The following is a 27,869-nucleotide window of genomic DNA, read 5'->3' on the forward strand; positions in this document are numbered from 1 at the left end:
AATTGTTCATTTACTGAGTTAAGCAATAAACCAAACTCCCAAAGCATTCCCATGCAAATGGGTAAGAACCTTGGTCTACTCATTTTGCTAATCACTGAATAATCACTGTAGGTTTGTTATCTAGGAACTAGCGGGGCATGGTGACAGGGCCTGTTTAATGGAGACGTGAATAAAATCTACATCATATTTTTCAGTACAGTGCACACTCAGATGTCCCCGAAACATTTGGTTTCAATGCTTGCTACATCTTCATGCCACGGCATTTATACTTGTCAGTGACTGGAAATCTCTGCCTTTTCCCATTAATTCTGGGTGTGTTTTGCCCGCTTCATCCAATAAATGCATAAATCCCCACCCCAATAAATGCATAAATCCCCACCCCAATAAATGCATAAATCCCCACCCCAATAAATGCATAAATTCCCGCCTCAATAAATGCATAAATCCCCGCCCCAAGCAGGTACTGAGAACTGGAGAAAAGGAATGAGTTTGGCTTACCAGGAGCTCATCTTTCCGTTTTGCATCCACTTCAAGGAAGTATCATGAGGGTGTCAAGTGCTCCACATGCAATCTTGCCAAGTCTGGGAAGCAGCCACTTCCTTTCCAACTTTACACACTGCTCCTTGGTAAAGGTAAACATGGAAAGCATGTGTTAGAAGGAGATAACCCAATGACTAAGATATTTCGTAATGTAAAAGGTGAAGGAAAAAGAGCTCTCTGCAATCGATGGCATTGCTTCAGCCCGATACACATTACAGGATGGCATTCTGTGAGACTTAAATGCAAAGCTGGTAAAAGTTGCTGGCTAGCAAACTGAGCACAGCTTTACAGCATCAGAAGAATCACGCTAGCCAGACTTTTAAGGAGCATCGTGAATTAGCACAAATATTACAATTCGATTTCCTAGATTGTATTTAGCTTGTAGAGAAAAAGCACATGCACTCAAAATACTGGCACACGAAAGCAAAAGGAGATGTGACAAAAAGCGCAGGAAGCTTTTCAATGAAGTATTATTTCTGTGAACAATACGATTTATTCTGTAATCTCAGGTTGAAGATTCAGCAAGTCTGATATAAGTAGTTTGTACCAACATGCCTAAAAGTGACCAGGCTTATACGTAACCTATTTAAATCTGGGTTTAAGATAAAGTATCCCTTCCCCAGTTGAGGACAGATGAGATGGATAGCGGCAGCTCTAGTTTAGGCTTAAACTTTCAGGACATGTGCCACGGCAGCTGCAATAACTGCCTGAGGAAGAAAAGGAATGGTCCAGTGATTCTTAAAATAGAATCTGGGAAGCCTAAGTTCAAAGGCTCGGTATACCACGGATAGGTTCCTGTGAGATGTCAGCTATGCCTGTAAACTGACGATTAATTGAGCACTCTGTCTGGATTTCAAGCAAAAACATAAAAACTGGAAAGCGCTCGCATACTGTGATTGTATAGATACATTAGAGAGGCTCAGAGGGGACTCACACTGCTCAGGCGATTATCATTTGTCTAATGCTGATCCTCCGACGGTGGTAGAAGAGCAGGGGGATGGAGGTTGCTGGAGGAGCGCTCCTCCCGCTTTCCAAAAGCAAATAACATACATTAGATTGTGATAAAGCAGGATAAACCAGGCTCCAGTCTTCCAAGTTTGCTAACAGGCAGCTTGTGCTGCATTTGGACGCTGCCTGCCATTTATTGGCTTCCAAGCACAGATTCTGTGTTTCCTGGTACCACCGTGTGGTGAAGGGAAGGAATAGGCTGTTAATCAAATCGGTGGTTAATGAGATAAACAGCACTACACAAATCCCCGTGTCCACTGGGCTGTGGCAAGGAGGGACCGCGAGGTTGCCAAATCCAGCCTTCCCCTGCCAACGTGCCTCAGATCCAGCTTACTTTTGAAGCCATGGGGATGTTTTTGCAAGAGAAATTAATTCAGTATCAATGGAATTTTCCTTCCTTGATTTCTGCAGGGTTTGCCGACACAGAAGCTAATTTCGGCATGGTGTGGCAGGGAAACCTGGGCATCTCGAACCAGGCTGCAGTCCAACAAGACCTCTTCACCAAACACCCACAACATAGTAACAATCTCTGGTATTATCTCCAGTAAGAAGGAAATTATGAGAAAAACTAATTTAATTGCCTAAGTTTACAATCAGTCCTCAGGCTAGACTAGGAACCCCTAATATATGTACATTCAGTTCTTATACCGAGATAACACTTATTTCCATCAACAATAAGCACAGAGATACCACTTTATTAGAATAAAGGCACACAAAATCTCCTGTCTGGGCAATGCTAAAGTAGTAATCTAGCGTAACTAGGTTAATAGTAATCTAATAGTAACTCCTCTCTTGCTTCATGATTGCTGTATACACTCACCTCTGCACAGCAACAGCAACCAGCAAGCTTGAGAGCAGGGGAGAGCTGTTGCCTGGAGGGAAATTTGTTAAAAACCCAGAAGTAAACTCAGTGGGATAATTGAGTAAGATCAAATGAAATCCACTATCAAATCTGTTTAGAAGGGGAAACCTAGAAAGTTTGGGGTTTAAGTATCCGGGAGCAAAATGCAAAGTCTTCCAGTAGCTGCAGGTGCTTGGGAAGGTGGAGCGATGAGACGTTACACACTGCAGGGTCATCTGCAGCCACTGTAGGACCTTCTACACTCTCTTAGCACTTTCTGCAGGCTGGGTTTTTGCACCTAAGATGAGGAAATGTTCTTGTTTGAAGGCTTTTAATGCATTTTAATAGATCTCACATTTAGGAAGTTTTCCCTGTTGCTATTTCTTCTGTCACGCCATAGATTTTCTGGCACCTTAAAAATTCCCTTTGCAAGGAGATGGTTAAAAACCAAAAAGATTGTCAAAACAGTTAAAAAAACCCTACCCAGTCTTTCACATCAGAAGTCTTCCTAACGTCAACTTCCTAAAGCTCTTTATGAGTCGGTATCTCCTCCTCATTAGCCTCAATCAAACTTTACTGAGAATCAGCTCCCCCTGTTCCATCCCTTGCCATTGAGGACGGGCTCACATTGTAAATTGTGAGTTTAACTATAGCTCCATTTCATCTCTACGAACTGCAGGATAAGGAGCCATTTCTCAGAAAATATAGTCAGCAGTATTAGTCCCTGGGTATGGTATTACCATAGCTGGGATGATTTAGGGACAATGAAATCCCTGTGCCATCAAGCTAGGTGATTCTTCTGACACAGATGATCCTGCAACTCAATATTCACTGGGTACGCTCACTGAAATTTAGTCTGTTTTCCTTCCTTGTTCTTTTTCATACCCACCCGTGGCAGGGCTGACGGGAGGAGTATAGGCACTTCTTCCAAATGTAATTGCGCTCCGTGAATGCAAGATGAAAACTGCTGCAGAAGGAAATTATCCTGAAACTCAAAAATGTTAACCCAAGGGCACTGAAGTAGGAAGAGCAGGGATAGAAGTTTGTCATTCTTGGGGATTCCTCCCAACATGATCTATTTCACCTGTTCTTATGTTTTTTTTAGCCAAATCCACTTTCACTTGAAAGTAAAAACACAGCTGGGGTAAAGGTGGTTCTGTAGGATTACGGTAAATGACCCACTGGCCTGCAACTAGCTCACATTAACTTCTACTCAGTTTTAATTGTCACTTAGTACACTGCTTTGGGGAGTCCTGAGACTTTGCTCTATCATTTCTCAGTAATCTAAATGTTCTTAAGACTCCAGCAAAAATCTGAAGTATTAGGAAAACAAGAATCATCCTCAGGCTCCGCTGGAAGCCTGCCAAAGGTTTCAGCACTGTTAAGAACTCGGCCATTCTTTGCAATCTTACCTATTAAGAGGCAAATAAATGATAACAGCAGCTTGGGTCTATTTCCCAGACAATTTGTGCTGAAATTAATAAACTGAGAAACAATTTAGCGGCATAGCCACTAACTTTACATGGATTTAAACCATACTGGTACACAACTACTTCTTCAAGGCCTGATAAGGAACACTGAACCTACTCATTTGCCTTTCTGTTGTCAGTGGTGACTTTCTGGATCCTGGATGCGGCTGTTTCCCTCTGCATACAAGCAGCTGCAACTCCAAGCAACAGATTCCCCCGGCATATTGCATCAGGCTTCTGGTTCACTGTACATCTCTGGTGCAAGTCAAGTTTTTCTGTAAGAGGATGAATAAAATGAAGGTGGGAAAGGTATCAGACAGCAGAACAAGAAAAATTATTGTGTAAATTGACAGTGAATGTTCAGAACGGGGGCAATTAGCAGAAAGAGAAAAGGCTTTCGTGTCTTACAGGGGGAATTAGCTTTCTGCTAAAAGCTTTTGTGTCTTATTTTAAGTACAGGACACATCCAACGTACCCAGCACTGCCTAACCGCCTCGCGCAGCTTTCAAGACATACAGTAACCATCTAAAATGAACTGATACAGGTGTCCAAACATTACCAGGATCCCAGCTCGCTTACCCTTCCAAAATGTCATTGCTGGTCCTCAAGATATCAACATTTGAGAAGTATTGAAGAACAGTGGACAAAAGCCAGAAGATGATGTCTTCCACAACGGAGACAAAGTCCTAGGTGGGATACTTGAGCAAAGCCCGGGAATGCAACCGAGCTCTGACAGTACTGTTTGTCTCTACACCTACTACTTGTATTTTTACCTAAAGTTAGTGCAGTCCACGGCCTTTTCCTAATCATCAGCTGCAAGCGGGAACTGTTGTTGTGCATTCCCGGGAGGTTTTTTTAACACTCAAATCCTCAGCTTGATTTCAGATAGGATGCTCTCTGTCTTTTAAGTTGGAAAATAATTGCACATTCCTGCATAGCAGTGGTACCCTTCAACAGGAGATGGTCAGGTAGATTTTCATGTTAGCTTTGTTTCTATCAAACACTGGTGGTCTCCGGTTTTTGTAAGCTCAAACAAATAGGACAAAACACACACTAATGCAAAGACCACCTGACAGGCCAGCTTTCTAAATGCACCCAGCAGCATAAATCACATTCCCAGCAGATACACAGAGACAATTTTCCATGTAAAATTATTACAATGTAACAGAAAAACTTATTTTTAGCTTAAGGCGTTCTGGCAGCTGGAGATGCAGATTTGTGGCTATTCTAACCACTAAACATGCATGGATTGCAGCACAGGGTTGCCTGCTCTTTAGCTTTTAATTTACAGAACTAATTAGTTGGATTTAGTGTCTTTAGCATCCCTTACCCTCTATTTGCTTAAGGAGAAATAGATGAGCCCTGCATGTCAAGGCAAGCCCAACAGGCCAATAACTCCAGCACAAGGGCACGTCCAGTGGGAAACACCTTAGATGTAGCAAGAGCTTCAAAGCTTGCAGCAGCGAATATATGCGTCGCTTCCTGTAGAGAAGAGAGGCAGAAGCCTCACGTAGCCAAGACGCAGATCATCCAGGGGGCTTAAAACTTCTCTAGCAACTTCTACACGTATGGAGGAGAGGGGACGTTCTGATCAGCAAGCAGATTTCGGACCAGGATAAAGGAAAATACAAGAGTTTTGTAGCAAAAATGAAAGCATCAATACTTTCCAAAGTGTGTTACGGTATCAGCATGAAGTAACGCGTGTGGCAAAGACATTAAGGCAGTCGATTCAGTACACCCGCGACGTAATGGGGTTTGGAAGTTCAGTGGTTAGCAGTGAGATAGCACGGCTGAGTAACTACAGAGAAACGAACATGGCAATCAGCACATAAAATAATAATTTTCCTGCTCAGCTGGAGAAAATGTCCTGCACAGTAACGCACAGCACCCGACACTCAGTTTAGACTTCTAGGTATTAAAAAGATTAAGTAATAGTTAAGCAGTAAGTTCTTCAACAAAAAGAAACCCTGCAATTACACTTCATTAGCAGTATTTTACAACCAGGGGATGAAGAGACCTTCCAACCACAAAGATGTTCGCAAAGAGCACGAGCATTCCAGCAGCAACCCGTTCAAAACCCGATTCCTTTGGAACTGCTCCGTCTCTTTGTAGAAGCCCAACAACATCAGGCTCTACAAAAGGAAGGTAGGCTATTTCAAAGTTTCTCATTTTAAAACATTTAATTAAAATATTATTTTAATGTAATGATAATTACATTATTATTATGGGGTGGAATCCCCATTTCACCCTCCAGAGAGCGCTTACAGCGTCACCCAGGTGGTGACCAAGTCTCAGACTGCTCCACAGCCTCATCTCCCTCTGGTACTGGAAAATTCAGACTCATCGGGAAATCCAGAGTTCCAACCCGCCGTCAGCCCGCTCGCTCAGGTGCTCGAACTGCTCTTGCTCCCTACGACGAGAGCCTCTTCGGCACGTCAAGGCAGGGCAAACCACAGCACCGTCACAGTACCCAACAGCCCTTCTTGACTTGCTTTCTGCTTTGCCCCAACATCTCAAGCCCCCACACGGGTGTCCCAGGGCTGCTCACAAGCTGCACCTCTTGGACAACGCCCTGGACAGTTAACCACCTCTTCTCCCTGTTCCCGCTACGGGAGAGCTGCAGCCTTTCAGCAGCTGCATCCTCCTGCTTGGTTGCTCAAGGAGGTTGTCAGTATTTCTGTTGGCCATTTCTAAGCTGCTGCTTCTGGGTGGGGTATGTGCAAGATTATTAAAACATTATTTTTTTCTTACATTTGCTAGGGCAAACATTAGACGTACCAGCTATGATAATGCAAGATGGAAAAGTAGTTCATATTGGTACACTTCTAACTGGCTGTTTTCTGTACGTCCAGCCGTTCTAGAGTACTTCTAGCGCTCCAGGCACAGAAAACTTCTTGATGTGAAACTCTGCCCTGTTCGTTTCCATTGGATTCCCTTGGAAAGAGCACAGGTTGAAACAGGTCACTGAACTTAATTGGGAACGGAGACTGAAGTCCCAAGAAAGGCCAAGCAGAGATGGAAAAAATATTCCATCTCAGAAAGCTACTGAACGAGACTTTCGCACATTAGGGGTTTTGGCTGGGCTCTGCTTTATACTGTAAGCAGCAAGTATAAAATTGGTGCATTTTTACTCAAGAAATCTTGTTTCCTGCTTAGTCACTGCCACAGCAAAGTCTGTACTTGATTAGCAGAAGCAACGATATTCAAGCTTAAGTGCAGAAATCTAACACATAATCAGTTTTATGGAACCAGTTCTGGTTTCACTACCGAGAAAAGCTTACCCAAATTTATTTTTCTCTGCAGCAACTGCAAGTTTGCTGTATTCTTCCCCTTTTTGTCTAGTACTACTTTTTAGACTGTAACGAAGATTATTTATCTCAGTAGATTCACTCACATGCTCCATTTTGGGCCTCCGAGTAAGCCAAGTTTCAAAACATCCTGCAGCAATCCAGCTTTTAGGTAAGGAAATCTCGCTTTTCGCTTGTGAATTAAGTCTGAATTAATTATCTGAATTAAGATGCTTAAAACAAATTCTGGGCCATTAGCAAAACGCCGCCTAAATACAAACGCATACATGTACACAGCAAGTATTCTTCTGACACTAACCACATTAGAGAGGAAATGAAGGCAAGAGAAATTAGAAAGGCGTTAAGAACAGTCCAAGCCAAACCGTATCCAGCTTTATTAAAGGTACTTTTCATAAACAGTCATGGTAATTTAGGCAGGACATGGGCTACAATCTGCAACATTTTACAACAACTGTCAAACTCCCCTCCCTTCATGGACTACCAAAACGTAAAAGTTGCTATAAAACTGAAGAATCTTCATTTCATACTTGTAGAGGGAAAAGTTTAGAGTGAGGGTGGACACTTTCACATTTAGCATGTTGTTTAACAACTGTTCACAAACCTACCCTGACTTTTAGAGGAAAAAAATTAAAATGCAGGTTTCTTAATCTGAAGATCCACAATATAAAAGAGGAAGTACAGCTCCTTTTAGAGCCATGATATCCCAAATTAGACACCAGAAGTCCGGATCACCTGACAATGCATTTAGAGTGGAAAGTCCCAAAATGCTGTTTTTGCCGTATTTCGGAGTGATGGGCTCTCGGCAAACGAGGACGCAAAAGGAAATACAGAGGGTGTTACAAACGGCGGTTTTGAAGTCGGCAACAGACATCTTGGGAGCTTCGATGTTCACTCGGATGCACTTCACAGAACTTAACAGACGTGCAGCATGAAGGAATCCCTTCCGCCTCTATTCAGGAAGAGCCCTTCTTCCAAAAACTGGGGGACCAGGAAAACTTTTCTTATTAAAATTTAGGTTCTGAGAAATAGACTAAGTGACTTTTGTCCCCACTGCCCCCCCTCAAAACACAACAACGAAGCGGTCTGTGTGCTAACAACATAGCTTAAAAAAAAGTAAAACAAAATTCTGCATTGTTATAAAACTTGATAAAAAATAGTATTTCAAACTGTACAGTCACCAGAAGTACACAGTTATCAAAAATTCACACATTTTACTTGGCTTCACCAGCACCTTCGGCTTTCTGTGCCTAAAAGAAAAAGGGGAACCAGTCAATATACACCACGCACTTGCACCAAACAACTGATAACTCATTTTTCTAAACAGCAGTTCTGCGAACAGAATAAATCTTACCTGGGCTGCACCGTCCTAATTTTTAATGAAGCAAAATCTAACAATTGAAGTACCGTAAAAGACAACCTGAAGTTGCTTTATTACGGGCGAACTTTATGCGTTTTCCGAACAAGGCAGAACGCTAACTTTCAGGTGGCAACTTCAACTGGCAAGCAGACAACTTTAACTCTTTTACCAACCAAGCAACACCCCCCCCACCTGTAGATGTGGTGTTAGTGCTGTAAGCAACAGGTCTAAATAATCAAGCAATAATTCCTCTTCATTAGCGCAAGCCTAGACCTGTCTATGTTTGATACGGAAAAAAATAATTCACTGACGTAACACAAGCTGCCAGAGCCACTGTTATACCTGGTCTGTTTTGGCATCTCCGTTTTCTGCAGGGTTGTTTCCCTCCTTGCCAGCATCAGCTTTCCCCTTCTTTCCCTTGGGCAACTTCTCGCTCTTCTGTAAATGTAAGATGACGTACACCGTTACAGTTACCAACATCCAGTCATTAAGCCACAAGAATCCCAAAACTAGAATGGTAAAAACCAACACTGGATGTGGGCCCGAAAAGAACGGAACACACAAATATCTGCGTGTTTAAGAGACTAACGCTAACTGTGAAGTCTTCACTTTGGTATTTCTTAGGCAAATTTCGTCAAATTCAAAAGTTTTCAGTGCCACTTTATAGAAGTGACGATGCAGCTCAATTTCACCACTACCTACGCTGTTATTCAAAGTTTTATCAGTTATTACCCGACAAACCTACACTGACACAACGACTTACCTTTGGAGCTGCCTTTTTAGGTTTAGGCTCTGGCTTTGGAGGAGCAGGCTTCTGTAAGCGAGAAAAACCCCTTGTGTTATTCAAATTATTTTAAGAGAAACAGACTACTTTTTGAAAAGATGCAACCCAGATATTTTAGTTTTAGGAAAGCAAAGCAAAACATTTGAAACTGAAGCACTTACGTGATTTGTCAATTATTCTACCACTCCCATAACACCACACAATGGGACAGTTTGTTAAGCGAGTAACTTCCTTTCAAGTGAACAATGAGTCTCTCCAGACTACCTACAGCACTCGCACAGATGCGGTACTCAATGCTCAAGCTTAAAATTATTGAGCGTTGTGACGTCTCTGCTCGACAAGAGAATACTCACAGCAGATAACCTCGCCGATCTCCGTTGTGGCTATTTAAAAAGAAAAATGATTGCATTTAATGCGATGGAACGTGACCTCTCATAAGTAACTCTCATTTCAAAGTAGTAAAATCCCAGAACTAAGTTTTTAGTTCGCTTTTTTCCCCGTTCTCAAGAAACGTGAGACTATCCCGCTTCAATCACTGCTAATAGCTGACAGTAGTTACGGAGATTTTTTTTCATGGTTGAGGTTAAAAGACAGCTAATACTTTGCAAAGTCAGAACCAACTAAGACCAACCCCTCCCCAGGTCTTTATTTTGATGAAGTTAAACCTCATTCTCCAACATAAACACTTTATGATCCAACTTTCTCAAAATATTGAACTTCTTACCTCATCCTTAACTTTGGCCTTATCGCCCTTGGTATCTCCTTCAGCCTAGGACGTGAAACATAAGTCGTACCGACAAGTTCAGGGGAGGCACGCTCAGCCCCCATACCCGCACCATCAGTTATTTTTAAACCCCCCCCCATCAGCAGAGGAAACGTTTCCAACCCGCTCCCGGAGGCTGCCAGGCCTTCGCCGCGCCTCGGGCCGGCGGGGCTCCCCCACCTGCTCCCCGGCGCCGGCAGGCTGGGCGCTCTGGAGGCCGCCGAGATTCGGGGAGGGGCTGGATGATCCGGCGGCGCCCGGAGGGCGGGGGGGGACCCAAGGCCGCAGCCCCTCCGCCGCGGGAGCCCCGGGCAAAGCCCCGGGCCGGAAGACCCACACCGACCCACCCCACGGCGGGGCGGGAGCAGCCACCTCCCCCGGGGGTGGGGGGGAGGCGGGGGAGCGGCGCTGCCCCTTCAGGGAGGCCCCGCTCCCGCCCACGGCTGCCCCCGTGGGGCGGCGGTTTTGGCGGCAAAGCGGCCCGGGCGCCAGCAGCGCGGCCGCTTCCCGCCCTTTCCCGCCCCACCGGCGCTCCTCCCCTCCCCCCTCCTCGCCCCGACCTCCCGCCAAAACCAACCGGATCGGACCGGCGCCGCTCGGCGCGCGCCCCTCCCCTCCCCCCCCCCCGCCGCCGCACGGCCCCCGCGGCCGTTACCCCCCGCGCGCGCGGCCCGGTAGCGGTCTCCGCGCCGCCCCGCCCCCACCCCCGCGCCCGTTGGGGCCTCGCGCGCCACCTCGCAACCGTTACCGCCCCGAAGGGGGGGGGGGAAGAAAGGAGGGGGGATGAGCGCGTAGTCCCGCCCCCCCTTCCACAGGCGCGGGCGGTAAAGGCGGGGGGGGGGGCGGCGGGAAGGTAGGCCCCTACGGCGAAGAGGGGCGCGGTGGGGCGGCCCGCTCCCCCGGCCCGGCGGCGCCACGTACCTTTCTCTTCGGCATGGCTCCGTGCGGGCGTGTTGTGTGTGTGTGTGTGTGCGTGTGTGTGTGAGGGAGAGAGGAGCTCGGCTGGGCGGCGTGAGGGGGCGGAGGGAGAAGGCGGAGGAAAGGGGGGGGGGGTGGGGGGAGCCGGGCGCGCTCGGTCCGGGGCGGCGGCGAGAAGCGGGGGAGGGGGTGGGGGAAAGAAGGGAGCGGAGCGGCTGTCTGGGCGGCGGGCGGCGCGGCGGGGCTGCCTCCCGGCTGGCTACGCTGGCTCCCGACCCCACTAATTTGAATCGGGTGTTTATAAAGTTTTATATAGAGCCGGACGCGGCCCAACCGGTTCCAGCCGGATCCCCACCGCCCCGCCTGCCCATTGGCCCGCCAGGGTCACGTGGGGTGGGGCCAGGCGGGGAGGGAGGGGATGGGGGGGCGCGCTGAGGAGGTGGCGCGCGCGCAACGGGGCCTCGCGCCCCCCTCTCTTCCCCCCCCCGGCCCCCCCCCCGCGCCTGCCCACAGAGCTCCGCGGGCGGGAAACACCGGGGGGGGGGGGGGGGGGGCGGGGGGCAGGCAAAAAAAAAAAGGGGGAAAAGGAGAAAAGCGAAAGGCGGCGGGCCCTGCCGCCGCTCCCCCCGGTAACGGGGAAAGGGGGACACCCCCTCCTCCGGCGGGAGCGGCAGACCCGCCCGCGCGGCGCGCAGGGCTGCGCGGTGCAGCGCGCAGGTGAGCGGAGCTGTTCGTTCAGCACCAGGCGCACCTCCGCTGCCGCGGGGCCCTCTGCCGCGGCCGGCACCCCCCGGGGCTGGGCGAAGGGAGGGCGAGCTGGAGAGGAGCTCCCGGAGGTACTGCGGGTGTGGGAAGTGAAGGTTAGCACTTTTTCCTGTCAAAAAAAAAAAAAGGGGGGGGGGGGGGGGGGGAGTTATATCCAAACAGAAGTAAGGGAGAGGAGAAGGCAGCACTAAAATAAAAGACAAAATATCCAAATGCAAGAAAATGGCACTAGAACAATTCACTACTTGCGCTAAGTGACTGGTATGAAGTTGGGCTCCTTCCAAAAGGGGCCATTTCTCACACCTGGACACAGGCACAAATCCAATTACAAGATATACACTTCATTGTGCCTCAAACTTTTAACCTCTTAATTGAACCTCATCCAGAAAAAAAACTCACCCCAAGGAGCACACTTCCCCTCTTCCCTCCCCAGGTAATCTCTCAGGCTTTTTCAGACCTCAAATGCTGGAAGAGCACATTTTTCCAGTCATGCTGATTTTTCACATCTTCACCATATAAACATAATTTAGGGAAGTTGAATTCTCACTGAAAGAAGCCTGTAGCTCTATTTCCACAACTGTCACAAAGATGCACTCCTGAAACGCGGAGTTTGCCTGTATAACTTATGCCCACCCTCTAATGAAGCAAGGTTTACAGGGAAAGCTGGTATTTTCTAGATAACTGATGCAGGCGGAATAAACAAACTGTCAGGTAACACAAGCCTTTTTCCTCTGCTTGAAGAGCTTTTTCTCCTCCCCTACTACAGCAATGGCTTTTATAAAAGGCATTAAAACTTTCCCTTCAAGCCTTTTGTAAACCAGATCCTTCAATTACTGCACCTGCAACAGTACTACTACTTTGTGGAAAACCACCACTGTAGCTTTGGTCACCTGTATCATCATAATATAACTGAAAAGCTTTTTTTTTTTTTTTTAAGGCAAAAAAATACATTCTCAGGTAGAAGCCAGTCTCCCCATCAGCCTGGCCAAGCAGAGTGGAGAGTGCTCCATCTCATGGAGAGTAAACTATTTCCACAGCCTGCTTCCTGAAATGTGAAGACAGAGAAAATAAAATACAGCAAAAGAAGTTTAAAATCGACGGCTCCCATCATCTCAGCACACTTCTATCCAAGCTACTGTTTGCTACTTACGCAAGAGGAGGTACATGCACGGAGCTTCATTCAGCCAAGCCTTGGGCTATCAGCAAATTGCTCACACTAGACTGTAAAAAGAACACAGCCTTCAAATCGTTTCCAGTCTAACAGGAATCAGATGAGGAGTCTGTTGCAGGTTAAACAATATTATATTAGATCTGGATGCCATCTTCATCACACCTTAGAATAAGAAGCTCTACGTACTTTTAAATGTTCAGCTTATTTTTAAAATAAGTTGGGTATGAATATGCTTTATTCACAATTTGACAATGTAGTTATCCTCTTCACAATCACATTCAAAGTGCTGAGTTTGCAGCACTTACAAGTCTTTTAAATCTGCATTTTCTAGTTTTCACCTGGAGGTAAAAAGGAACACTTTAAAAACAGCAACAGCTGGTACTGCTGCACCTGTATGTGCATCAGAAACAAAAATCAAGATATTTTCTGTTATTTTGACCATGGGGACGGAAACCAGGAGAAATTAGAGACGGAAACAATCTTGGAAATTAGCTAGTCCACCTCCCTGCCGATGGAAAACAGAACAAACAACACTCTGCAGCTGCTCCGGCCGCTCCCATTTAAATCAGCTAAACAGCCCTTCTACACCATCTTGGCTGGGGTCAGAGGTTGGTTTTGGCTACTGTATTCCTGAACTAAGCCCTCCCTCATTCCATGGAAATAGGATGTTAAGTCACAGCTCTAGAGAGGTCTCCGAGGGATTTGGCATACTGTATCCATCACCTGGTTTTAGCTAACTTCTTTTCCTTTTTAAGCCATGAAGTTAATTCCCAACCGATTTTCTTCCTTGCCTGCTCGGAGCCTCTTTCCTAAGCACAGTCAGTCTGTTCCAACAACATCTTCTGCATTTGGGTTTTCCCCACCTACACTGCTCAGAAGAGATCACAGGACCTGACGAAACTTTGGAGTATCTTTTTTTTTTTTTCTTTACGGCAAGGCTGACAACACCTCGCTTTAGCTCTTTGGAAGCCAAGAGCAGATACATCAAAACCATGACAGTCAGGTGGAGAAAAGACAAGATGCTATCATGAAATAGGCAGTGGGGAATACCTCTGCCACCGCTTGGCACAGGGCTCCCTTCTTCACCAGGAATAATCCTCTCCCTACAGAAAGCAAGGCTCCCCTTATGGGACAGCAGAGGAAATCTCAACAGAAGATTCACTACTGCGAAGCCATGGAAAGAATTCAAGTGCAGGCTGACTTAACAGGACTGAATTGGTTTGCCTGGGCCAATTCATGAGGAGTCAAACAGAACTGGAGGCTTCATTTGAGTTAACTTCTTGTCACCAAAACAGCCAGACCTGTGAAGTACCAAGCAGCAGAGATATGGCGGGATGCGTGTATTCTCCATCGTCAGGGGCAGGGAGGCGAGACAGAAGGACGGCATTACCTTCCTCAGCAGCATTCATAGAACTAGAAAGGTTCACAGTACTCTGTCCCTGCCCTCGGACAGGGCCAGTGGGGACAAAGTCCTATAGCAGCCCTGCATCCCCACCGCAGAACCACACCGAGTGAATTCCTCTGAGCAGCAGCTGTTCCCTCTAACACGGTTAAAAACTGTCTTCCCAAGAACAACCCAGCACCTATGTCATGCAGACACCATACACAATCTTTCAAAGAAGTTCGCTCTCTTGTGCTCTAGTGCCTGTAGAAAGCCCTGGATTCTCTCTTCCCGCGTGGCGGTGCATTTCTGCAACAGTGTCCGTCGGCGCTGAGCGTCTCCGTGGGATGCAAACCCCTCCTGCTGCAGCTTCTTTGTCACATAAGCCTGATCCCTTTCCATCTGTTGTCGCCTCCTTTCCTCCATGTAGGAGTCTCTGGCCTTCTAGAGTGAAAAGCAGTAGAGCGTTAGCACTTTACCAGGCCTTTCAGCTCATCTGTGGTACAGATGCAAGGCAGCATAGGTTATGAAAGAAATAGCTTCTGCTTGGCCATCAATCTGCAGGTTAAATGAAGGGTGGCTCTGCGTGCACCTCCTCCACTTTGAAGCAGCCTGCTTGATTGGTTATAAAAAAATACAAGGATATCCTTCTGGACCTTCTCCCCAAGACACAAGTCTGCTCACAGCATTAACTCCTAGTTAAAATAGATAAAGGTCATGACAGATTGTGGAAAAAAACCCTTCAGATATCAGAATCAGAGAGGAAGAGCATACAAGAGGACTTTCAAACCACAGACGTGCACACAAGCTGTCCTTGCCAGTGTCATCACAGAAACTTTGAGCCTATTCACACAGCAGCTGAAAGGTTTTAGGGGATTCCGAACAATGATTTATGGGGCAATTCTTTGAGCTGATGATCAGGTATTGAGCTAATCAGCTTCAATAAAAAAGCAAGAGTGGGCTCAGCGTTCCCAAATGTCTGTGATCTAATAATGTACCGGCTCGAGACACAGCAGGATGGGCAGCAGAAAGGTAAAGGCAGTAGCTATCCTTGCCTACCCTTCAAGTATTTGAAATATTTTTGCAGAACACCACTTTTGTATTTCTTCTTATTGCACATATCCTAGCCTGCAGCCTCCAACAGCAAAAACACATCTGCATGCAGGAATATTAAGCTTTCATTTTTAAAAAGAGTAAAACTGGTCACTGTGACATAACCTGATGTACACACACTTAGGGAGTGCTGGCCTTTCAAATGAGCGAGAAGAAATAATTACTCTAATGAGAGCCTGACTCACTCTTCACCACACTTTCGCTGTGCCCAAGTCAGTAGTCTATGCTCTGGCACTGTAAATTAGCTTTTGTTGTGCTGGGAATGAGAGTAGAAATATCCCTAGCTACAGAAAGCCCACTGAATTGATAGTGCTCCACTGCTGTAGCTCTGCTTATTTGAAATGCAAAGATCATCAGCCTGCTCAGCATAAGACTTCCATCCTTGGACAAAGTGAAATTCTGTCTATTCACCAGAAAAGACCCAGTGTGACCACTTCCATAGAACAGGCTTGCCAACTGACATCTGCATGCTCTCCCTCGGTCTACCATGTACCAAAAGCAGGTTATAGCTCAACCTGGGACTAAGCGGTGAGCAACAACGAACTAGCAGACTCCCCTGAGCAGCAGGCTAACTGGAAAATGAAGATAGCTATTAAACATGATGCTGTTTGAGTTGACAGAAGGATCTTTTGTCAAATGCTTCCAAATCAATTCTGTACCTTGTCAAACCTTCCATCCAGCTGCCTATCCACACTGTAACTGCCTCCAGTGTCCTGAACGCAGCAGCACTCTCCCACAGTAGACACACCTGCTGTCACATACTCTGGCTTCTCAGCAAGTCAAACCCCTAGCCCCACCACTCTCACTGACAAGCAACCCTTCCACCAAGGTAATTTGCTTCAAGAGCTCCAGATACTTTTGGCTTCCAAGATCACCTATTTCAAATGTGAACAAAAGCTGCTTAATCTCAGTGGTTCCTTTGAGTGAGAGGTCCTCCCTTCTGCACAACTGGGTTGCATCCCTTAAAACAAGGGCAGCCTCACACACTGTGGACAAAGTGGGTTTCACAGCAAGAAAACTAACCAAGGAACAAATCTGGCCGATAAGAAACCTTGATAATAGCATAGCATGAACACACACAGAGCCACAAACAAGAACTAAGAAAGATGAGACTAGCTAGAAACAGAAGAAGCATTTGTTACCCATCAGAAATTAGCACTAAGAGCAAAATCAGAACAGTGACCTTACCACTCAAGACAGAGGCAAAGCTGATGTCAGTGACAAACACTACTGCCTTTTTTGCTTTCCTCTTCATGCAGAAGGTGAATGCCATTAGTTGTATTAATACAATGAATTGCTGGTAGTAAAAGGCCAGACTTGGGGCAGAAACAGGAATAAAAGGTTAAGGACATGGAGAATTTGGATGCTTCCAGACTGACTGGACCTGATTAAATTCACCCATAACCATGACTGTCTATAATCTCATTGACAAGTCTCAGAGGTGAGCAAGGTTCCTGAAGGTAGAAAAGGGCAATATAACGTCTGTCTTTAAAAACAGAGGACGCAAATAATTAAGGAACAGACATGCTCAGCAACCAGATATGGCGGAGGTAAGAGTCACCACACTGAGTTCCTCCTCCTGCCAGTTACTGCTGTCTCTGTGCTACAAGCTGCTGCCCCCCAGATTTCCCCATCAAGAGCTCCAGCTCCCAGACTTGTTTTGCTTAAAAATAGCCAGATTGCTAAGTCACTACTAAGTTGGCCAGATTTATCTGACCAGGTCAGGGAAAGTTCACAACGACAAATCTAAGAGGAGAGGAACCATGACAATGAGCAATAGGAACAATCTCTTCAGTAGGCACATCTGGACCCACCAGAAGGAGGACACTTTGTCCACAGTCTCACAGCTCAGGCAGCCTCACTTCAGCTCCCAGAAAGGAAACTCTAAACCTGCTTGTTACCACCCTAAAAACAATAGCAGAGTTAGAGGAAGAGCATGCAAATTCTCCCTACTCATTCCAGAGTGAACTCAGCAGTCTTTGCTTAAACCACTGATGAAGTGGTTTGAGTTAAACTGGCTGATTTTACCCCATAGCAAATCAGGAGTGTTTACTTGTTCTATCAGCTGAGGAGTGGGGACAGACACTTCCAGCTGGTGGAATGAGCAATGAGTAATAGAGACAGTGGTGACTTCAGATACTTTAGGTATTACCAAAAGTAGAGGAGCCTGTCCACAGGCTAAGATGTTGTAACAAGCCACAAAGGTACAGGAGAAGCACCGCATCTGGCATTAGCTGCTGCTGAAACAAGATCTTAACTAACCGCACAAAATGAACAACTCCTCTGTTCCCGCTTTGCGCTGTCTCACCTGATCTCCAGCACACTGCCGTGCAGATAACATGCCGTGTTGAGCCTTCCATCTCCCTAAGGCTCCCTTACCTGTAAAGCACTGTAGTTCATCTGGAACCGAAGGATAGCCTCACACAAGTTCCAAAAGGAATATTCTGGCCACAAGACTGACTGAAACACCAGGCATGAATGGGATGTCTGCAGAAAGCAAGATCACCAACAATTTAATCATCTAGCAAGGGAAAAGTCATCAAGATGCAGCTCTGTTGGTCAAACTATGCCAGTTTCCCCACAAAGATTTTAGCTAGGCTGTGTTATCAGATTCTACTTAAAATGAAATAAATAACAGCCAGGAGACTTTGAAATTGCACAATGTAGAGTTTTTCTAATTAGTTTTTAATGCTGGGACACTAGTCATCCACTCCTGTAAAAATACCAGCAGAATTCTTTCTAATGCTATGTTGGTCTTCACAGAGGTATTTTTAATAGCTTAAGCATCACAGACTTATAACAAAACTAAAATAGCAACACTGGACTACCAAGGGCTGAGTTAAGGGAATAACAGATGAACTGAGGATCAGGACATGACATTTAAGCCATTCATCAAATGACATCTCGTGATATTCCTTGCTGCCCACTCATGGCATTTAAAGTGCTTAATGAATCTCAGAGTTGTGGTGCACTGAAGATATCCTAGAGCTGAAAGATGCAAGCTTTCAAGTTAAAACCTATTTTCACCATCAAGTTCCTCAAAGTTTCAAGTAAATGTGTTCCTATGACCATTACTACAAAAATCTAACACTAAAAAGGACTCTGCATGACTCTTAAAATTGTAATGATATAGAAAATCTTAGTGTCAATTCTATAAAAAAAACCCCACCATAAGGGCATTTTCTTTGATACCAGAGAATCATCCTGAATAGCACAATGTGCTCCTACTTTGGGGCTGTCAGGACACACATGATCGCTAGCGAAAGGAAATTTGCACTAATGCTCTGACTTGTGAGCTGGCAGAGTGGGAGCACAAGCACACGTTCTCCTCTGCTGCTTCTGCTGTAATCCATGGCACAGGAGAGGGGCATCACGCCAGCCAGACTCACAGGGCAGCAACTTCCTCAGTAATGCTTCACCAGTTACAAGCTCAGTCTCCGAGGCACCTCTGCCAGGACTACCACCAAGAGGAGCAAGCAAATCGTTAGTTTGCAGCATTGACACCCATCCAGGGTATACGTGTGCCCAAAAATACAGGGAGGAGAGGGAGATGCCTTTGTAGGCAACTGCAACTCAGGCCAGAAAGTTTCTGTGAACTTGCCAATTAAAGAAGTTGGAATAGGAACATTTGATGTGGTTGCTTAAAGGCAATTAGGTTTTCACTCCAAATTATACATGTAAAACCAAAATGTTAAAGCTTTAAGTAAAGCAGCTTGACTCAACTGTTCTCCTGCAAAGTCTGGGTTACAAACAAGTCAATATTGCCTAGCACAGGAGAGAGAGAAATGGAAGTGGCTTTGGATACTGTAACTGGAAATACATGAACTTTATATGCGTTAAGTACTTACTATGTTTTAGCTTAGCAGCCTAGTCATGCTGATTTGACTTTGCCATCCTTAGAACCTGTCTTGTGGGGTCTCGTTTCATTATGAAAGTCAAATAAACTTCTGAAACTGTGACAAATCAGGCATGTACATGACATGTACGCTATAGGGTTACACCTCCAATACCTACAGCTGACGTGTGACAAACACCTCTCCCAGGAATCTAGAAATCCTTCCTGGGATTTCCTCATCCCAGGAAACATATTGCCAGGTTAAATTAATCAAAGCCAGGAATTTACCAATCAAATAAGAAATTACCTAAATGTGAGAAGAGGAGCAAAAGGATGAGCAATTCATTATTTCCTTGACTGCTGTCAGCTAGACTGATTTGTGATTTCTTACTGAGTGTTTTCAGGATGATACAATTTCAGACTTGTGCTGCAAAGTATTTTAGGCAATCACAGAACAGCAAGAAACAGATTCCTCAGATGTGCCTCAGCACTCAGTCCATCCAAGAGGTCACCTAACCCTCGGCAGAGAGAGTTTAAGAGCCCTCATGTCAGCTCACGCCTGGAGTCAGTAGAACACTCTGATGCAAAGCTGGAATATTTCAAGGAGAAAACAAAGACTTTACCTGCCAGAGCAAGAAATCACTCAACCGAACCTCTCCAGAGGTTCGAATCAGGAGGTCTGGGTCAGGGGAGTTGTTGGTGTACAGACACTTATCAAGCAACGATTCAGACACATCACTAAGAAAGACAGAAGCATCTTATTAAGACCACTTTCCTGACCCGACGGAGGTGGCACTACTAAATCAGAATTACTGAGGGTTTTTTTTTTTTATAAACACTGGACTGCAGATGAAAACTGGGTGGTGGAGCTGTACCACAGCCAGTCATCAGCTTGCTTCTGATCGACACTGCTGTCTGCTCCACAGGCTATCTCAAATGCTCTTTCAGCCCCAAGTATCCCCCCAGTGCTCTTTGAAACATAATACAGTGGTGGAACCAGACTGTAAGGACTTCCATCTCGAGCAGAGAGCAGTGCGCTAACTACGCCATCTCCTCCAGGGTGGAGGAACAGTTCAGTATTTGTGATTCATCTGTTGTTTGACCTCATAGCTAAGATTGCCAGCCAAGCAGCCAATTGTTGTGGCGTAAAATCTGCCTTCACATTTAAACTAACTTAAGACACAGACCTAATTTCTATTCTGTCTTGGTTGTGTATCTATCACTACGGTAACCAAAATAATAAAAAACAAACATTGCATAGTAACTTTAAGTCATTTGTTCCAGTCATACTGGTTTAATGAGATCTATTTAAAAGCCACTTGGCTTCTAAGAGATTATTAATAAAGCGTAGGAGGTAAGACCAGGCAGTCTTCATCTATCAGCCTCACACAGAAAGACAAGAGTTACCTGGGCTCAAGCAGTCCTTGTTCCACCCCCCATGCCATCTCCCTGACAGCATTGCTGATTTCATGTCTCGATGTGTATGCAAAGCAGACATTTAGAAAGCATCTGAAAAAGATGAGAAATATGTGAAAGACTAACCTAAGGAAGGTACAGCAGATGACAGAGAGCAGAATATCTACAACAGGTATGTGTGCTTGTAGGACAAAGAAAAAAAAAAAGAGGTGTATCATGTCTGCCAAGTCTCAGCCTTCAGGTAGAAGAGGAAGGCATGAGGTATCAGCTACTTTAAACTGTGCGTTACTTACTTGTTGTAGTTCCTAGTTGCCAGCACAGCTTGGGCAATCAGCTCCTGAATATCCAAGGGCAGAAGTGGCAGGTCCCCAAGGACACGGATACACACCCCATGCTTCTTCAAGCTCTCCCTACACCCAACAACAAGAGTGAGGACTACAGAAAACAGATCAGTCCCTGCTGCATGAGTGCCATGTTTGCCTTGCGTAACATCCACCAAATGAAAACAGCAGGCATGTAGCAGGCATAGCTTCAGCAAAACTAGGAATGGGAAAAAGGCAAAATGACCAAATGTTTTTCAGGTGTTGACACCTGGCTTAGAGTTGATCATCCCAAACCACTCTGTAAAGGGAAACTGATCATTCTCCATACAAGTTCCTGAGGTACAAACATAACCAAAGCACTAGAAAATTATCACAGGTTAGGCATTCCTACCCGAAGTTATAAAAATCCATATGGAAAACTTAGAATACAACCATAGACTCTGGCCACCTATAACTAATAAAAAATTAAGATGACTAATAGTCACCCACAGAGTAGCACAACTACTTTCTGGTGTAAGGAAAGATTAACATGTGAGGGTGGGACGGGGGTGGCGGAGTGAACCTCAGATGAGCTAGGAAATCATCCTTGCCTGCTACAGCATTACTCTGAGCAGACAAGACACCCCATGGGATCTTACAGGTTCCTGCTGCTGTCTGTCTGGTGGTACAAACTCTGCCGCTTTGGGTATGAACCAGAGAAATGGCCTCTTTGAATCATGGTGTACTGCAGTGCTCAGATAGCCCTGATCTTCCCAACTTCTACTAGCATACACATGCTATCCTCTCCCTCTCGTTCTTCCAGCTGCATCCCCTCACTGCCTTTCAAATTTACTTCAACCAGATAAGCACCCCTTCCATGCACCACTCTTCGCACCAGTCAGGCGTGGGGAAACAAACATACCCCATGAGCAACAAGGCACTGTAGCACCACTCCCTGCTCGCTCAAATCTGTGTTAGTTCCATCTATACGCAATACGTGAACTAGTTCTCCAACTCCAACAAGTGAGTTAACACACCATGTGCCCATATGTAGAAGTCTCAAGTTGCCGCAAAGCAAGTTGCCGAGCTAAACTCTGATCTGCCAAGAATTCTGACAGAATTTAAGACAAGGCTTTGATACTTCATGAAAACAAGGCATCTTGCGCTCTAGTGCTAAGCAGGGATTTCTAATTGTGCTGTGCTCATCTGAAAGCTGTAGTATTCCAACTGTTTAGATGGGATTGTTGCGCAGTAAGCCATACGATACAGACACAAATCTGGTGTGCTTAGGGACTGTGCACGCTCAGGAGCTGTACACCCCATCCAGGCAGGCAGAGCCCCTCAACACAAATCTCTAGCTGGAGGTGGAGAACGGCTTCCTTCATTTAATCCATTTTCACAACTTGTAACATCCCTGTAAACACCTCTTAATCAAGTTCTGCTTTAGTTCCACCCTGTGGGATACAGACATGAGGGGATTCTTACTGTTCTTCCAGTAGGCGGCTAAATTTCTGTCTTGCCAGATCCATTAGTCCATCCACCTCCTCCTTGGAGCGTTTAAAGTTCTCAATACTAAAGGCATAAACAGTGACCTCCCGAATGCCCAGATTTAAGCACCACCGTAGCGTCTGCAAGAAGACAAAAATATAATGGAAACCAAAAGTCAGAGCAGCAGACTCAATCAGACAGGTCAGCAAGACCCAGCTTCTCCACTGCTAAAACCTCCCTGTCATTTCCCACTACACTAAGACCGGATCAAAAGAAACAACCATCGAGAGTTGACAATGAAACCCACTTGATGAGAATTTCAGATTTGTCTTAAAGAACAGGAGGAAAGTATCACTATCTAAGGATGTGAATCCACAACAGGTATGGGACTAATCCAGCCAGGGAAAGCACTTCTTGTAGATAACATTATAAATTATATAATACCGTACCCTTTGCAACATTTTCAAAAAAATTCAACCTGCTTCACAGAATTAAAAGCTTCAAGATCTGCAAGGCAGATATTTTAATCACGTGTAAAACAGAGGGGAAGAAAAATAGATGATTAGAATGACTCTGCAAGGTGACAATGTCGTGGTTTAGCCCCAACCAGCAACTAAGCACCACACAGCCGCTCACTCACTCCCCCCCGTGGGACGGGGGAGAGAATCAGAAGAGTAAAAGTGAGAAAACTTGTGGGTTGAGATAAAGACAGTTTAATAAGTAAAGCAAAAGCCGCGCACGCAAGCAAAGCAAAACAAGGAATTCCTTCACTCCTTCCCATGGGCAGGCGGGTGTTCAGCCATCTCCAGGACAGCAGGGCTCCAGCACGCGTAACGGTGACTTGGGAAGACAAACGCCATCACTCCCAACGTCCCCCCTTCCTTCTTCTTCCCCCAGCTTTATATACTGAGCATGACATCATATGGTATGGAATAGCCCTTTAGTCAGTTTGGGTCAACTGTCCTGGCTGTGTCCCCTCCCAGCTTCTTCTGCTCCTGGCAGAGCATGGTGAGCTGAAAAGTCCTTGACCAGTGCAGCAACAACTAAAACATCTCTGTATTATCAACACTGTTTTCAGCACAAATCCAAAACATAGCCCCATACCAGCCACTATAAAGAAAATTAACTCTATCTCAGCTGAAACCAGGACAGAGAGAGAGAGGAGCCGAAGTTGGGAACCCTGATGACTAATGTCAGCTCCAAGCACAGGCCTGACTCGGTGAAGGAAAGGAACACAATACACCAGTCAAGTGGTAAACAAGTCAGCTGGTGAACACGGCTCAAACTTTCAACACACAACTAAAAGGCAGCAAACATCCTTCCCACCTGTGCCAGCTTATCAAAGCCTTGCGAATGCCCCTGCTGTCTCTCCACGTGGCACTTTTGGGCGTAACGGCGATTGCCATCCATGATGAAGGCAACATGCTTGGGCATTGGACCTGCCTAGAAAATAAGGAGAAACACAACAGACCAGAAAGCGAACAGCCAAGCTGGCACCTTGCATCGCAGAGAGTTTAGTCCCACCGTTCCTGGCAGCACTGCTTATTTGTAGGAGTGCAGTGGTATCTCCCAGCTTCAAGTCTGGAGCTGGAAAGAGTAAGATGCTAATTATCTCTCTGTTAACCCCAGTTTAGGCTCTCTAAAAAAGCATACCAGTATTGACCACTGCCTAAACTGAAAAGCAACTTTGCCCTCCCCATTTCTATCACACAACAGAGAACTGTAGTATTCAGGAGAGAGAGCAGCACTGCTACAGCTACCTCCCTGCAGCACACAGTTTTATGCTGCTGTGATTGTAAGTACTTTTTATTTCAGAGTTCACAGACATTTTCACAGACACAATTAACTTAAGAGAAAACAAAAAAAAGTCATGAGACTTTCCCCCACTTAAGAGTATCCCTTTCCACTGACCTCATTAGGTCTGCACAGATCCTTTTGTGAGAAGGATAGCATCACCAGTCTCATGACTCTGCTGAGCAAGGACAGAATTTTCCTGGAACTGGCGAGTTATTATTCTACTCAGCAGAACCTCAGTTTCATTTCTTAGACTCATAATCCAACCATCTTGTTTCTCTCCCTCTCCCATGCCCTGCCTTCATCAGCAAGGGCACAAAACATGGAAGCCTGGGAGTGTAAGCTCATTATTGGCAAGCACCACCTACAGCCCCACTCATCTGCAAGACCAAGCTTAAGTAATTTTCCATCCTCGAATGCTGTTTAGCGATGTACCTCCAGTGCCAGCGTTAATACGTACCCTTGCAAGCAACACTATATTTCTAGAGCAGAGCAGTCACAGAGACAGTTCCGCACTGAACCCTAATGAAACTACCAATTCTTCACCACAGGTAACCAGATTCATTCCTTACCTTAATGACGTTGGCACAAAACCTCTCTATGATGGTCAGCTCGCCTTCTCTGATCCACGACATGTCTTACCGAGAGCTCCTTTTCTTTTTCAACGGGAAGATGAAAATAACGGGGTTAGAGGTACAGAAGATTCTGTTTGAGCCCAAAGCAACACTACAAACCATCACCTGGGAAAAATAAGCATTGACTAGCTGCTTTGGAGCCCTTTTTATCATCTGCACAAGTACTTTGATAAGCAGACAATGGGGGAAGCTCAGAAATGAGCTCTGGATTTTTCCAGCTGTATGTCACGAGAGTGGATTCTGCACTAGCAGGTAGCAAGAAAAAAAAAATTACTGCATCTTCCAGCCGAACTAACTGGTGAGTTAGCACAGACCCACAATTTGGGCTACCACCAGGCGAGTCACAGGGTGGCAGCAGCGCAAACCGACCTTCAATGCTTTTGTGTTGGAAACCCGTCCAATGAAGCAACCATCTACATCACCAGCTACCCTGCGCTAGTGTCACCACTGATATTTCTTTTACTTCACAAGTAGAGAACTTCAGGCTCTGGAGCTGTAAAAATATTGGGTTTTCTACCACGGTATCTGCACATCAAATACTAGTATCTGGTTTGAGCTAACAAGATACAAGAGTTTGCCAAAATTCCACGTTAATCTTCAATTCTCTCAGCTAGGAACCCTGAGAGACGTGGGCAAAGCAGCTGTGAAGAGAGAGCTGTGGGGAAAATAGTCCAGATCCAACCACCTGGTACACATCGAGGGACTGAAGCAGATTCAAATTACACCGATTGCATTAATTTTCTGTATTGGCCTTCTCTGCCTCTTCCCTCAGGAAGCAATCTCTAGCCACAGATGCAGCCACAAAACATTAAGGCAAGGAACCGCTGAACCTCAGGCTCTGTTGCTAAAGCTCTTAATGCTCCCCTTGAATAGCTCAGGCTGAAAACACATTCTCTTCCAGTACCATCTTTGGCTGTTACCAGCAATCAATCTTTTACGTACGATTTCACACAGTCATCTTAAAAAATAAGCCTCACAAAGAAAACCCTTGTCTGTAAGCCAAGGACAGAGCACCAGGCAGGATGTGGCTCGCTCCTGCCCAGCCGGCTGGGGCTTCACGGCCCTCGGCCGCTCTCTCTCCGGGCGGCAGCTCTCCCTGCCGACGGCCTGCCTGCCACCCACCGCCGGCAGCGAGCAGACGCGGAGAAGAGGGGGAAGAACACCCGGAGCACCCCCTCGGGGCGAGACAGGCCCGAGACAGGCCCTCCCCAGCCTTCCCCACCAGGCACGGGGGAGGCGGGGAGCGCAGGCCGGATCTCCCCGCTCTCCTCAGGCCTCTCTCGGCTCCGTAATGGGAGGGAAGCGGCCGCCGAGGGGCGCCGGCGGGAGAGACCCGGTGGAAGGAGACGACACCCCCCAACCCCAACCCCGAGCGGCTGCCCCGCCGCCCGCCCCGCTTCCCGCCCCGCCGCCGCCCGTTACCTCGCCCGGCGGCGCCGCCTCAGCCTCCGCCAGAGGGTGACGTGCTCTTCCGGCTGCGTCAACCGCCGGCGCCCAGGGCGGGAGGGGCGCGCAGGCGCAGGCGCCGCGGGGGCGGGGCTCCTGCGCACGCGCGGGGCCTGTCTGAGGTGATGGGGGTGGCAGCGAGGCCCGGGCGGTGATGGGGGACCAGGGTGGTTATGGGGCAGCTCGGGGGGGGGTCTGCAGGCCAACGGCGGGGCCAGCGTGGTTGTGAGGCGGCTGCAGGCTGACGCGGGGGGGTCAGCTTGGTTTTGAGGCGGCCTGGCAGGGCCGGGGCGGTTATGGGGGGCTGTGGGCTGACAGGGCTGTGCCAGAGTTGGGGTGGCCTGGTGCAGTGGGGTGTTCACGGGTCACTGCAAGCTCACGGTGGGGCTGGGTTGGTTGTGGGGGGCTGTGAGGATAGGTGGGGTATGGGGAGAGGCGGCCACAGGCTGGTAGTGAGGCCAGGGTGGTTATGGGGGGCTGGAAGCTGGCAGCACGACCGGGCTGGTTATCAGCAGCAGGACGAATCGGTTGTGGGGTACCCCAGCTCCTGGCGCTACCTCCCCCTCTGCCCAGGCAGCACCCGTTTTGGGTCTGGGCTTCTCAACCCCAGGGGAGGAAAAAAAGAGTAACTGCACACAGAACATCACCAGCAGCCATTGCCCATGGTCTTTATTTTTTTTTTTCCAGAAAAGAAAAAAAAAAACCCCACATTTTACATAGTTGGTACAAAAACAAATTTTAAAAAAATGAAAGGAGGGGGAAAAACCTGCAGCAACAGGAACTGGGGATCTCGCTGCAGGGGCTCCCACAGGAAATCTCTTTGGAAAGCGCGGCTCGGGGTAAGCCCTGAGCCACACAGCCACCCCGATTATTCCCTCCCTCCCACCCACTTCATAAAAATTCAAGAGTTTGACACAAACAAGCTTTGGTTGCTAGCAGTAAACATGGATTACATTCTTCCGTCTCCTCGTAGACAATCTTGTGACTCAAGGCTTTCGCACCAGGGGAGACACCCTCTCATGAGAGACATCTTTTTCTCATACATTCAAACGCTCCCGTGTTACGGCAGGACCCTGAGTGTGCAGCCTCATCCGCCCGCGATTCACTGTCCCGTAATGCATAGTGCCCAGCGCCTGCAAGCCGAGCATGGGCAGGGTGGGTGATGATGCAGCAATTTAATTAATTATTGTCAAGATACGGGAAGAACCACAACGGCAAATGCAACGAGAAGATGCGAATCAATCCCATCTTCTCCAACGTGGCTTCCCTTTACAGATAAAAATCCCTGTTTTCGTGGATCCCGGTACCACGCTGGCCCCGGGGGAAACCTGAGTGATTCTCTAAGCCGTTTGCTATTTGCTTTAGCCTAGGCCAGGGATGGTTACAGAGCTCATATCCCCACACAGAGTTGCAAGGCAGAGTACGCAGAGAAGATCCTGTCTCCCTGGTCCATAACCTATTAGATGCTTTGGCTATTTTTTTTTCTTTTTTTTTTTTTCCTCTTAACTTTTGTAAACAATAATCAAGGAGAATAC

General features: G+C 46.7%; 2 protein-coding genes across 5 annotated transcripts; both read right to left on the reverse strand.

Annotated features, from left to right (window-relative positions):
• Positions 1-7,511: 7,511 nt before the first annotated feature.
• On the reverse strand, positions 7,512-11,277 carry HMGN2 (high mobility group nucleosomal binding domain 2). The gene is made up of 6 exons (XM_072885294.1): positions 10,992-11,277; positions 10,032-10,076; positions 9,661-9,690; positions 9,287-9,337; positions 8,866-8,961; positions 7,512-8,413 (listed from the first exon to the last, which is right to left on the reverse strand). Exons 1-6 carry the CDS (start codon positions 11,004-11,006, stop codon positions 8,378-8,380), a joined length of 273 nt encoding a protein of 90 aa, XP_072741395.1. The 5' UTR covers positions 11,007-11,277; the 3' UTR covers positions 7,512-8,377.
• Positions 11,278-11,895: 618 nt separating this feature from the next.
• On the reverse strand, positions 11,896-26,383 carry DHDDS (dehydrodolichyl diphosphate synthase subunit). Of its 4 annotated transcripts, none has more exons than XM_072885130.1 (9): positions 24,826-24,897; positions 23,984-24,046; positions 23,786-23,898; positions 22,457-22,599; positions 20,963-21,079; positions 20,661-20,762; positions 19,877-19,991; positions 17,798-17,905; positions 11,896-14,749 (listed from the first exon to the last, which is right to left on the reverse strand). In XM_072885130.1, exons 3-9 carry the CDS (start codon positions 23,891-23,893, stop codon positions 14,513-14,515), a joined length of 930 nt encoding a protein of 309 aa, XP_072741231.1. In that variant the 5' UTR covers positions 23,894-23,898; positions 23,984-24,046; positions 24,826-24,897; the 3' UTR covers positions 11,896-14,512. The 4 variants fall into 4 exon arrangements, with proteins under 4 accessions (XP_072741231.1, XP_072741230.1, XP_072741229.1 ...); XM_072885129.1 differs by lacking the exon at positions 23,984-24,046 and adding an exon at positions 26,311-26,355 and having other exon boundaries at positions 11,897-14,749; positions 23,786-23,902; positions 24,826-24,904; XM_072885127.1 differs by lacking the exon at positions 23,984-24,046 and adding an exon at positions 26,311-26,383 and having other exon boundaries at positions 11,898-14,749; positions 23,786-23,902; positions 24,826-24,909.
• Positions 26,384-27,869: the final 1,486 nt, after the last annotated feature.

Source organism: Ciconia boyciana, chromosome 21, assembly GCF_034638445.1.
Source record: "Ciconia boyciana chromosome 21, ASM3463844v1, whole genome shotgun sequence".
NCBI classification, from domain to species: Eukaryota; Metazoa; Chordata; class Aves; order Ciconiiformes; family Ciconiidae; genus Ciconia; species Ciconia boyciana.